At 35.3% G+C, this 14,342-nt stretch overlaps 1 protein-coding gene across 2 annotated transcripts in view; it reads left to right on the plus strand.

The window, feature by feature from the left end:
* LOC123528869 (universal stress protein Sll1388-like) overlaps positions 1-14,342 on the plus strand; it is a 48,612-nt gene that overhangs the window by 11,988 nt on the left and 22,282 nt on the right. The window contains exon 3 of one of the 2 annotated variants that reach the window (XM_053521538.1): positions 2,738-2,767. The exons of the other annotated variant lie outside the window; for it this stretch is intronic. Coding sequence (XP_053377513.1) covers positions 2,738-2,767 — 30 coding nt within the window. The remainder of the gene's footprint in view (positions 1-2,737; positions 2,768-14,342) is intronic. 2 annotated transcript variants of the gene reach the window in all.

The following is a 14,342-nucleotide window of genomic DNA, read 5'->3' on the forward strand; positions in this document are numbered from 1 at the left end:
AACATGGCCTCAAGGGAGTTTGGTCACTTTTCCTTATATGTATATAGTGGAAACTTCAAAAGTCTTGTCAGAAACTGCTGGTCCCGTTATAAGATTATTTCACACACTTGGTCTATGTCCATATTAAGTTATAAATACAAACTAATAATTAACTAATAATTTTTCAGACATTTTCCTTGCAAAACCGTCTACAAAAACTGTTCAAGCAAGCAGTGTAACTCAGAAGAGCGATCTAGGGCCATTGTGGCAGTCATTTTTATGTTTATAAATGCCTTATAAGGACTTGTATACCTTTCCCCTACCTTCATATTCTTACATTCCTACCGTGTTGTTGGTGGTGAACCTCAGACACATGCAAAAGCAAAACATTATGATTAACACTTTAGACAGGTGAAAGACTACTGAGAAAAGTCTCTAACTTACCCTGTTTAAAAACAAAGGCTCATCCCAAGTATTTTAACAGTAACCAAGTATTATTTCAGAAAATATGTTCCAGCTGATTTTCAGTTTGGCCTTGAAGTACAAAGTCCGAATAAAATTCCTTAAACTGTTGAAATAAAAAGCTTTTAATGTTAAAAATAGTTTGCTCACCTACAATTGTTTACTCAGAACTTGTGTTTGTTTGCTATTGCTCGGATTTATCGGTTTAAAATGAATGTGGTTCGGACAAGTTCCTTAAACTTTGGTATAGTGCATGTGGTATCACTTACTTCGGAATGAAATTGGAAGAATTTTTGTGCATTTGAAGGAAAGATTTAGCTGTATCTTGAAAGCAAACACATTTTTTGTTTCTCTAAAAATAAACAAGTACATCATCAAAGCAGCTGTCTGAGAAGTATTGGCACTTTCTAACACGCTATGAGCTAAAACTATGCAACTAGAAATTCCAACAATGGCTTTGATTATGATTTGGCTGCCGCATGTTATGTTATGAACATCAAATTTCTCAATTTCATTTCAAATCCTACTTTTGATAAATATTACCTCTTATATTTGTAAAAGTTTGGAGTATGTGCTTAACAAAAGAAGAATTATTGAATTCATTCTTTCTGATATCCCCGTCCCTTTTTACCATTAAATATTGGAACAATAATACAATATTTCCTGTGAGCATAATAATAATAATGCTTAGCTTACATTTTCAGAAAAACAATTCAAACAAAATCCAATTATAGAAAGAAAATGTTGTTTCACATGGAAATTGAATAGCGTTTAAAACATATATATTACTCTACAAAACAATTGTCAGTATACGGATATATACATTGAATTCTGGAAAAGTACTGCATACTAAAGGGGCCGCCAGTTCAGACAGTTCAACGCCTTTAAAAACACACAAGTTTCAAAGAACTGTTTATATCTTCACTTTGTATTTTTGATGCATTTGCAGTAATGTCCAAATGCTGAAATTTCAAATAACTTGGTGGAACCTAGTTTTCAGGCATTGTTTATTTTTATTTCTTTACAAATGGTAATCATTTTTAAAGGGGGACAACTTTTTATGCCCCCAAAGGGAGGCATGTAGTTTTTGAACCGTCTGTCGGTCTGTCAGTCTGTCTGTCAGTCTGTCTGCAATTTTCGTGTCCGGTCCATATCTTTGTCATCGATGGATGGATTTTCAAATAACTTGGCATGAATGTGTACCACAGTAAGACGACATGTCGCGCGCAAGACCCAGGCCCGTAGCTCAAAGGTCAAGGTCACACTTAGACATTAAAGGATAGTGCATTGATGGGCGTGTCCGGTCCATATCTTTGTCATCGATGGATGGATTTTCAAATAACTTGGCATGAATGTGTACCACAGTAAGACGACGTGTCGCCCGCAAGACCCAGGTCCGTAGCTCAAAGGTCAAGGTCACACTTAGACGTTAAAGGATAGTGCATTGATGGGCGTGTCCGGTCCATATCTTTGTCATTGATGGATGGATTTTCAAATAACTTGGCATGAATGTGTACCACAGTAAGACGATGTGTCGCACGCAAGACCCAAGTCCGTAGCTCAAAGGTCAAGGTCACACTTAGACATTAAAGGTCATTTTTCATGATAGTGCATTGATGGGCGTGTCCGGTCCATATCATTGTCATTCATGCATGGATTTTAAAATAATCAGCATGAATGTGTGACACAGTAAGACGACGTGTCGCGCGCAAGACCCAGCTCCGTAGGTCAAAGGTCCTAAACTCTAACATCGGCCATAACTATTCATTCAAAGTGCCATCAGGGGCATGTGTCATCCTATGGAGACAGCTCTTGTTCAGAGTATTTTAACTACAATATGGCATAACAGTCAGGTAGATTGTTTGTAAAGATGTTGTAATGTTTATCAAATATTTCTGTGTTTTGATGATATACACCTAAACCTTACATTCCCATAAGATTTTTAATTTCAAAAATCAAAACAGATAAAGGTGATGTCAAAAAGTCTCCATAATTACATAATATACTGGCACTATTTTCAATATTGCACTTGAACTTAAACAGTCATCACCATAAAGGGATATAATAAGAAACAAAAACAGAAAATTAAGAAATTTTATGTTGATAAAAAAAAATGAATTATTTTCGCTAGCCTAATAAAATGTGAGAAAGTGCCATAGTTCACACACACAGCTTAGTTAATGAATTATTAAGTTTATTTATACAGAAGAACATTGTGTTTGGTTTCAAGAAACAGCTAAATCTTACTAATTTGACATACAAGATGTAGACCAATTGTGTATTTTGCAAATTACAGGTGGGATGAATATCCCTCCATTTGGAAGTGGTATGATTATTCGCTATTTTGTGTCTGATCACACTTTCTTAGGCTGTCATTGTTAAGCACTAAAATGTTATATTCAGGATTTGGTCCATTCAGTAATTTATTGTCGAGCCCGCTTGCGGAAGCGAAGACATACATGTAGTTGTCCAAATGGCTGTTCGGTGAATGTGCGTGCGTGTGTCCGTCCGTCCGTGCGTGTGACCATCCGGATTTGTTTGTCCAGACCATAACTTTGATCTGCATGGAGCAATCTCATTTATATTTGGTTTGAATGTTAACCTCAGTGAGACAGAGTGTCATGTGCAGACTGCATGTTCCTATCTGAAAGGTCAAGGTCACACTTGGAGGTCAAAGGTTAAATTCAATTATGACTTTGTCCACAGCATTTCTTCTTCATGCATGGAGGAATTTTGATGTAACTTGGCACAAATGTTCACAACCATGTGACGGAGTGTCGTGTGCAAGAACCAGGGCCCTAGGTCTAAGGTCAAGGTCACACTTAGAGGTCAAAGGTCAGATACAAGAATGACTTTGTCCGGAGCATTTCTTTTTCATGCATGGAGGGATTTTGATGTAACTTGGCACAATTGTTCGCCGTCATGAGACGGAGTGTCATGTGCAAATACCTAGAATTACTTCCCTTTGTTGTTACTATAAATAGCTTATATTGTAACTTTTTTATTACTGGTCGTAGGGAAAAATCAAGACCACTTTTTTTGTAATACAGTATGCATGTTACATCCAATTTTGAGATGAATTTTGACCTATCTCTACTGGTAAGAATTTTTATGTGGACTTTGATTTTATTAAAGATTTACCTCCCTTTGTTGTTACTATAAATAACTTATATTGTAACTTTTTGCAATCATTTTTGATTTGGCAGGGCTCCAGATAATTTTTTTGGCCTGAGAGTATTTACTCATCATAATTCTTGCAAATGGGTAAAATGGTAACATCTGAAATTGACTAGGAGTAATTTTACTCCTGAAAATGTGTAAATGAGTAAGAACAGAAATCAGTTTTATAACATATCTATTGGGTGTAATACCCATGGCTTTGTTTGCAGTTCAGTTTCAATTCAGCATTCAAGTTTTTGCTCCTTTTTCTCCATTGGCTTGCTTTGGCTTCACACTCGCTGCCAAATCCAATAGATACCTTTAACCATCATGTTTTGGGAATCATTTGTTGTTGGTTTAAAGAATGCGTAGCACATTTATTCACTTCATACATTCTTAGAAAGAGATATGTTGTTGTTTACTCCACACCGGAAGTTGATATTTCAAATCAACATCGCTTTAAAATACACTACCTTACCATCAATATTAATTCCCAACAATTTGATTTACGCTCACATTGAGTGAATAATATAGTTTAACCTAGGTTTATAGAGTACCATTCAATGCCTTTGTACTTTCAATGTGGCAGAATGAATGCCGATCGTGCTCTGTTATGAAAAGCATCCAGACGATTCAGATTTTGTTTACGCTAGTAAAAAGTCACTGCATGTGTTTCTGTAATTTCATGTAGGTTTTTATACGCTAAAAAATTAGCAGACATGCGTATATGCATTATTTTTAAGCGTAATTTACGCTAATACGCATCTTATCTGGAGCCCTTTTGGCATAAATGTTTGCCTCAATGAGACAGGGTGTCATGTGCAACTCCTAGTCCTTCTGACAGCTGGCGGGCTCGACATGTTGCCCGTGGGCATCTAGTTGTGTAAAATGTTGAATTAGATACATGCATAATTAATTTTGGAAGCTGATATAAAATAAGAATTAAATTTACTGAATAATTACAACTTTTTATTCTCTATGTTCTCATTTCAATTTTACTCTGTACATTAACTTTATGTCCCTGTTTTACTCTGTACATAAAATTTATGTCCCTCTTCCAACCAACTGGGGTTTCACTCTGTACATTAATTTTATGTCCCTGTTTTACTCTGTACATAAAATTTATGTCCCTCTCCCCACCAACTGAGGTTTCACTCTGTACATTAATTTTATGTCCCTGTTTTACTCTGTACATTAATTTTATGTCCCTCTCCCCACCAACTGGGGTTTCACTCTGTACATTAATTTTATGTCCCTGTTTTACTCTGTACATTAATTTTATGTCCCTCTCCCCACCAACTGAGGTTTTACTCTGTACATTAATTTTATGTCCCTCTCCCCACCAACTGGGATAGACATATTTTTTAGCTCGACTATTCGAAGAATAAGTAGAGCTATCCTACTCACCACGGCGTCGGCGTCGGCGTCACACCCTGGTTAAGTTTTTCGTACCAGTCCACATTTTGACAAAGTCTTTTGAGATAAAGCTTTGAAACTTTCAACACTTGTTTACCATCACCATGTCCAGTTATAGGCAAGAGTACATAACTCTGTCAAGCATTTTGACTGAATTATGGCCCCTTTTGACTTAGAAATCTTGGTTAAGTTTTTCGTACCAGTTCATATTTTGACAAAGTCTTTTGAGATAAAGCTTTGAAACTTTCAACACTTGTTTACCATCACCATGTTCAGTTGTAGGCAAGAGTACATAACTCCATCAAGCATTTTGGTTGAATTATGGCCCCTTTTTGACTTAGAAATCTTGGTTAAGTTTTTCGTACCAGTCCACATTTTGACAAAGTCTTTTGAGATAAAGCTTTGAAACTTTCAACACTTGTTTACCATCACAATGTCCAGTTGTAGGCAAGAGTACATAACTCCATCAAGCATTTTGACTGAATTATGGCCCCTTTTGACTTAGAAATCTTGGTTAAGTTTTTCGTACCAGTTTATATTTTGTGTAAAGTGTTTGACATATGGCTTTGAAACTTTTATATCTTGTTCAGTATAATAGTCTCTATCAATAGGCAAGAGTACGTAACTCTCTCATCTTTTTTGGCTGAATTATGGCCCTTTTTGAACTTGGAAATTGGTTCTGTTTTGTAAATGTCCATGTTTTGTCAAGACTATTTGACATATGGCTTTTAAACTTTAAACACTTGTTTATCATTATGATTTCCATCTGTAGGCAAGAGTACATAACTCTGACAATTATTTTCACTGAATTATGGCCCTTTTTGGACTTTGAAATTTGTTCAGTTTTTTGTTACAAGTCAGCGTTTTGTCAAAATTGTTTAAACTGTGGCTTTGAAACTTTTAACACTAGTTTATCAACATGATTTCCATCTGTAGGCAAGAGTACATACCTCTGTCAACTATTTTGACTGAATTATGGCCCTTTTTGGACTTAGAAATTAGTTAAATTTTTCATATAAGTCCATGTTTTGCCTAACATATAACTTAACATATTTGCCATCATGGTCACACATTGCCATTTAGTGCAAGACTAATCGAAGTCCACAAATACAGGAACATTTTTTGTTTAATCCATTTTTTTGTTTAGTCTGAAAATCTATGGAAATATTTTGACCCCATTCTTCAATCAATTCTTCGAATAGTCGAGCGCGCTGTCATCCGACAGCTCTTGTTTGTTTTCCCTGTCTGTCCATCACACTTTATTTCCGATCAATAACTGGAGAACCATTTAACCTAGATCCTTTAAACTTCATAGGATAATAGAGCTTACATGTATTGAGTAAATGACCCCAATTGTTTTTGGAGGTCACTCCATCAAAGGTCAAGGTAACAATTGGGTCTGACCATGGAAAACCGTTTCTGATAATTACTTGAGAAACGCTTAACCCAGATATTTAAAACTTCATAGAATGTTTAGACATGTAGAGTAGACCTCTATTGATTTTAGGGTCACAGGAACAAAGGTCAAGGTCACTGGGTCAGAACTTGAAAAATTAAGCACAATTAATAACTTGAGAAACATATCACACAGAACCTTCAAACTTCATAGGGTGATAGGACTAATATAGAGTAGAAGACCCCTAATGTTTTTGGGGTCACTGGATCAAAGATCAAGGTCAAAGGAGCATGAACATGGAAAACTGTTTCCAATCAATAACTTGAGAATCACTTGATCCAGAATGTTGAAACTTCAGAGAATGATTGGACATGCAGAATAGGTGACCCCTATCAATTTTAGGGGTCACTCAACCAAAGGCTAAGGTCACAGGGGTCAGAACTTGGTCACAGGGGTCTGAACATGGAAAACTGTTTCCAAGCAATAACTTGAGAACCACTTGACCCAGAATATTGAAACCTAATAGATAATTAGACATGCAGGTACCCAAATTGATTTTGGGGTCACTTGATGAAGGGTCAAAGTCACAGGGGCCAGAACATGGAAAACTGTTTCCAATCAATAACTTGGGAACAAATTTACTCAGATCCTTCAAACTTCATAGGGTGATTGGACTTACAGAGTAAATGACCCCTATTGTTTTGGGGGTCTCTCCATCAAAGGTCAGAGCCACAGAGGCCTGAACATGGAATACTTCTCCGATGAATAACTTGAGAACCACTTGATCCAGAGTGTTGAAACTTCATAGGATGATTGGACATGCAGAGTGCATGACCCCTATTGATTTTGGGGTCACTTGATCAAATGTCAAGGTCAAAGGGACCAGAACATGAAAAACCATTTCTGATCAATAACTTGAGAACCATTTGACCCAGAACGTTGTAACTTCATGGGGTGATTAGACATGCCGAGTAGATGATCCCTATTACATTTGTCTCTTAGTAAAGCCGACTATCAGTGTTTCTTTGATGTTTGCTCCTGTCCTCAGTTGACTTCATGCCTATTACTTAACTACGCTTTTAGGGAGACATGTGCTTCTCTACAAAAGCATCTTCTACTTTGCATTTACATCAGCATGAATAAATGCCTGTAGTGATGTTTGTGTAAAGGATAGAATTGTGCCTATATCAGATTGTTTTCACAATCTTTTTATATATGGTGAAAAGATAAACAAACATTTAAAATTGTCCTGTCAGTATGGGATACATTTGGACTTGTACATATCTGAGAAACATACAATCAGCTCGTCCAGTTTGGTTTATTTTTTCAAATGAGTTATCATCCAAATGTATCACCATTTAATACAGAACAAATTGCTGTTATTTGCCATGTTGACTGACATATAGTTCCATCAATGACAGCCTTTAAACATCATTGTAACATTAACAGTAACTTTCTTTTTGAAGTATATGTTACAGATTTTAAACTGCTACAACTAACAAAAAATTTAATCCAATGCATAGCCAAGAATTTACAAACTTTGTTGTGGGCTTTGTCTTTCTGCTTGGTTGAGGGTTTGAGGGGCAAGTGGGGAAACTTTTATCACCCTTACTTGCCCTGGGTTGTTGTTGGTTGTTTACTGGTTTAATATGATTTCCTATTTTCCAATGTTTTCAACATTCCTTCAAGTTACATTGAGATTGCATGGTTCTTCGGCTGCATGCATTGATACACAGTACTTATTCACACCAATAAATTTTCGATCAAGCGAGTAAATTTTTCCTCGCCCGGCACATTGTGACAAGCCTGTACATACAAAGCCTTTCCCAACTATTCACTTCAAGCTGTTGCCTTTCCCCTTAAAACTTAGAGATGAAAAAATGTAGTAGTAAAGTTACCTAATAAGTATCATTATTATTTATTATTATTTGTTTTAGGACATAGTACATGATACAAACAAGACAAACATATAACTTAAATATCACAGACAAAAAGTGGCAGATATTAAGAATCACCATGTAAAACAAGAGAACTATCTATGGAAGATTATTTATGCAAAAATTCTATTATTGTATTTGATCAAACGCTTTATGATTAATGACAACTATTATTGCATTTGGTAAAGTGCTTTATTGTTGATGACAAACATTATTGCACTTGGTCAAATGCTTTATGATTCATGACAAACATTCAATTGCTTTATGATTGTAGACAAATTTATGTTATGTAACGCAATTTTGATGAATATAAACATTATATGCTTGGTGTTTGATAACATACTTCCTGCATAGCTCTATATCAAATGTTCGCATGCATATACTTCTATTAGTCTGATGCACAGAATAAATCAACTGGTTGCATGTATGACCATACTTTGATTTTGTAAAGTAGCTCTTCCATAATGCGTTTGCATTAATTACAGTTTTAAATAGGAAAAAAAGAAATTTCGACACTTGGCACAGCGGCAATGCACTATCCACCATACACTAAGTTCCTTGACTTCAACGAAGCCGGGAACCGGCAAATTTTGATAAATTTTAACGCTAGGGGCGCCACATGTCCTAAAATTATAAGGACTGATCCCCAGGCTTGTTCAATTGCTATAAAGGAACAACAACGAACAAGTTCTTTCAAATTGCCAGTATGTTTTAAAAATAAAAATTGTTTCTTCACTAACTTGCTTACAATCTATCCAAACAACATATAGAGTACCTTCCATGTGAAAAAAAAACTTACAGAAAATGTCATAATCGTAAAGGAAAAAAATGTGAAAATGAAAGTAAGATAGATCTCCGGTTCTAAATTTAGCGCGTTCAAACGGGGTTATTAATAAAACCCGGCCCGGCCCAAACCACGGAAATAGCCGATTCTGATTGTACGGAAACCACCGGAAACTTACGGACGGAAGGCTAATATAATTACGAATGATATCATGTCGATATCAACTAACATATTTAGAATTTAGTAAAAAAAAAAAAACACTGAACTTTATGATGCCCGCGAGGAACTTCTTTGATGAATGGGTTAAAACTGCGTGTTCTTTCTGGTTGCAAAAAACGTCTTAATATAATTTGTAAACTTGTACACAGGAAATCGTTATACATAGTGTTGTTTTGACGAGCCTTCTAATTAGTTCCCGATATTTTGTATCGTTATCATTATATATTATCTTATAATCACGTTTTGTCGAAAAAGTTGTTATATTTCGAAGAAAGGAATTCCTCTCGGGCCTCAAAGAGTTTTTGTTTCACCTGTGCATTCCCAAAGCCTAAATAATTCTTTGTGTCCGGTAACATGCCTAAAAAAATAGGTAGTAAATAGGCAGGATTTTTTATACTTTTTTGTTCAATGAGACTTTACGGAAATTATTTTAATGTCAAAAAAAAAATGAATACGAATAATTTCTAATATCACTGACAATTTTTAGAGAATAGAATGAGCAGTTTTTTAAAACTTTTATTAAAAAGTTTTTAAAAAATCTCAAAGACCATAAAACAAATATATAGAAACAAATAGTGAGATAGGTTTGTTCACGCAGGATTCTGAGTATCTCTTGAACTTAGTCGACTGAATTGACGTACGATGAAAGTCACAAATTGAATATATTGTGGTACATTGCAGTTTGTGGCATAATCGATTTCATATTCGGCAGGTTCCTATAATGTTTTAATATATATATATATATATTTTTTTTTTTTTTTTTTTTTTTTTTTTTTTCTCAAGTTTGCAAGTGATCTCTGAATAAACTGACTTACTTAAGTTATATTCAAATTAGTTCAAAACTATATAGAGTAGAATCGAGATACAAATTTTACCTTTTTTCATTTTTGTACAGATGTCTCGTAAACCGGAGGTCGCGGGGTCGAATCCTGTCAGCGGATTTTGACCGTGACTCCAACAGTCCCTTCTTTCGGTGCGAGTACTGGTTACTTTCCAGGAAGCAGTCATCGAGTGTATTTCACATTAGTTGGTGAACCAAAACTCGACACGAAAAAGAAATCTTTTAAATGGGAACAAAATTACCATTTAACTGCACTCAAGAACGATTCACACTGTTTCGTGAAAAAAGACCAAGTAAACTTGAACTTGTAAAGGTTCGTTTGGATTTTTACCAATGCTCTACACTTTCAGATTATGAATTTAGATACTTTAAAATTAAACTTCAGTGGTTAGACATATCTTGCAAAACTTTGCAATTTATTTAGGTTGATTTGATATATTATTGTATACAGAATGCTTTTTCAGTCAGTTTGCTAGTGCTCGGCATTTTTGATACATAGCAACTGAAGGATCGTTTGAGCCCGCTAATCATAATTTACAAATAAGTCTCGAAAAAGCAAAATAAAACTTTGAACGGATGTTGTTATACCCCCACCAAACATGTTTGAGGGGGGTATATAGGAGTCAGTTTTGTCGCGTCGCGTCGCGTCCCGTCCCGTCGCGTCCCGAAATCTATTATCTCAGTTATTACCAAATGGATTTGATTCAAACTTAAAATACATGTTCCACCTTATCACCCACATCATGTGACACAAGGTGCATAACTCTTGACACCAAGTTTTCATGAATTATGTCCCCTTTTACTTAGAATTTAAGGTTAATTTTGTTGTATTTTTACTATATCTCAGTTATTACTAAATGGATTTGATTCAGACTTAAAATAGATGTTCCACCTCATCACCCACATCATGTGACATAAGGTGCATAACTCTGACACCAATTTTTTTATGAATTATGCCCCTTTTTACTTAGAATTTAAGGTTGATTTGATGTATTTTCACTTTATCTCAGTTACTACTGAATGGATTTGATTCAAACTTATAATAGATGTTCCACCTCATCACCCACATCATGTGCCCACATCATGTGACACAAGGTGCATAACTCTGACACCAAGTTTTCATGAATTATGTCCCCTTTTACTTAGAATTTAAGGTTAATTTTGTTGTATTTTCACTATATCTCAGTTATTACTAAATGGATTTGATTCAAACTTAAAATAGTTGTTCCACCTCATCACCCAGATGATGTGACATAAGGTGCTTAACTCTGACATAAATTTTTTATGAATTATGTCCCCTTTTACTTTAAATTTAAGGTTGATTTTGATGTATTTTCACTATATCTCAATTATTACAAAATGGATTTGATTCAAACTTAAAATAGTTGTTCCACCTCATCACCCAGATGATGTGACATAAGGTGCTTAACTCTGACATAAATTTTTTATGAATTATGTCCCCTTTTACTTTAAATTTAAGGTTGATTTTGATGTATTTTCACTATATCTCAATTATTACAAAATGGATTTGATTCAAACTTAAAATAGATGTTCCACCTCATCACCCACATCATGTGACACAAGGTGCATAACTCTGATACCAATTTTTCATGAATTATGCCCCTTTTTACTTAGAGTTTAAGGTTAATTTTGATGTATTTTCACTATATCTCAATTACTACTGAATGGATTTGATTCAGACTTAAAACAGATGTTCCACCTTATCACCCACATCATATGACACAAGGTGCATAACTCTGACACTATTTTTTAGCTCACATGTCACAAAGTGACAGTGTGAGCTTTTGTGATCGCGCAGCGTCCGTCGTCCGTCCGTGTGTCCGTCTGTGCGTAAACTTTTGCTTGTGACCTCTCTAGAGGTCACATTTTTCATGGGATCTTTATGAAAGTTGGTCAGAATGTTCATCTTGATGATATCTAGGTCAAGTTCGAAACTGGGTCACGTGCGGTCAAAAACTAGGTCAGTAGGTCTAAAAATAGAAAAACCTTGTGACCTCTCTAGAGGCCATATTTTTCACATGATCTTCATGAAAATTGGTCAGAATGTTCATCTTGATGATATCTAGGTCAAGTTCGAAACTGGGTCACGTGCCTTCAAAAACTAGGTCAGTAGGTCAAATAATAGAAAAACCTTGTGACCTCTCTAGAGGCCATATTTTTCATGGGATCTGTATGAAAGTTGGTCTGAGTATTCATCTTGATGATATCTAGGTCAAGTTCGAAACTGGGTCAGCTGCGGGCAAAAACTAGGTCATTAGGTCTAAAAATAGAAAAACCTTGTGACCTCTGTAGAGGTCATACTTTTGAATGGATTTTCATGAAAATTGGTCAGAATGTTCAACTTGATGATATCTAGGTCAAGTTTGAAACTGGGTCACATGCCATCAATAACTAGGTCAGTAGGTCAAATAATAAAAAAACCTTGTGACCTCTCTAGAAGCCATATTTTTCATGGGATCTTTATGAAAGTTGGTCAGAATGTTCATCTTGATGATATCTAGGTCAAGTTCGAAACTGGGTCACGTGCGGTCAAAAACTAGGTCAGTAGGTCTAAAAATAGAAAAACCTTGTGACCTCTCTAGAGGCCATATTTTTCACATGATCTTCATGAAAATTGGTCAGAATGTTCATCTTGATGATATCTAGGTCAAGTTCGAAACTGGGTCACGTGCCTTCAATAACTAGGTCAGTAGGTCAAATAATAGAAAAACCTTGTGACCTCTCTAGAGGCCATACTTTTGAATGGATCTTCATGAAAATTGGTCAGAATGTTCATCTTGATGATGTCTAGGTCAGGTTCGAAACTGGGTCATGTGCCATCAATAACTAGGTCAGTAGGTCAAATAATGAAAAAAACATTGTGACCTCTCTAGAGGCCATATTTTTCATGGGATCTGTATGAAAGTTGGTCTGAATGTTCATCTTGATGATATCTAGATCAGTTTCGAAACTGGGTCAGCTGCGGTCAAAAACTAGGTCATTAGGTCTAAAAATAGAAAAATCTTTTGACCTCTCTAGAGGCCATACTTTTGAATGGATCTTCATGAAAATTGGTCAGAATGTTCATCTTGATGATATCTAGGTCAAGTTTGAAACTGGGTCACGTGCCATCAATAACTAGGTCAGTAGGTCAAATAATGAAAAAACCTTGTGACCTCTCTAGAGGCCATATTTTTCATGGGATCTGTATGAAAGTTGGTCTGAATGTTCATCTTGATGATATCTAGGTCAGATTCAAAACTGGGTCACATGAGCTCAAAAATTAGGTCACTATGTCAAATAATAGAAAAAAAACGACGTCATACTCAGTTCAAAACTGGGTCATGTTGGGACAGGTGAGCGATTCAGGACCATCATGGTCCTCTTGTTTTTGAATTGTGTCCCCTTTTACCTAGAATTTAAGGTTAATTTTGATGTATTTTCACTATATCTCATTCTGATTGGCTTAGAGCCAAAAGGAAGTAATCTTTTTTAACCTTTGTACTGAGTTTCTTCCCCTTAAATTCCAGGAATAAGTCTATTTTTAGAAATCCTATTTTTAGATTTTCAATATTTTAGGTATTTTTCTAACTTTTTTTATTATAAGTCCTATGTAAAAAGTAAAAACATTTTTTTGTGGTAACATGGGTCGGTAAGACACTTTTTTGTATTCACTTTTAGTGTATCTCTAATATTAGGGATTTAATATATTTACTAGTATTACTATACTAGTATTATACTAGTATTACTTATATGTGGAAGCCCAGGATGAAGTACTCCAAAGTATTTTTAAGATTCCTTATGGTTGCCATTCTTCTGTGACAAGACCGTATGGTGGGGGTATGAGTCACTCCTGTGACAGTTCTAGTTTCTTCAAATCTCACAAATTTCTTCATTAAGATTTTTTTTTATAAATTTATCAATATCACAATGTACTGAAGACGATTTACTCTAACACTGCTTACTTTACTATGGTTACGTGACCACACCGGAAGTGAACTGTACTTGGATCTATACTGAGTAGCTTTAATGCTGTCGCATTCTGAGACCTTACGTTTTGTGAGTTTTTCATTGGTAGAACCAAACCTATTGTAATTATGCAAATAAAACTGTTGCTCTTCTTTTGTATATACCGAGTAATTGTACGAT

Source organism: Mercenaria mercenaria, chromosome 13, assembly GCF_021730395.1.
Source record: "Mercenaria mercenaria strain notata chromosome 13, MADL_Memer_1, whole genome shotgun sequence".
Taxonomy (NCBI): domain Eukaryota; kingdom Metazoa; phylum Mollusca; class Bivalvia; order Venerida; family Veneridae; genus Mercenaria; species Mercenaria mercenaria.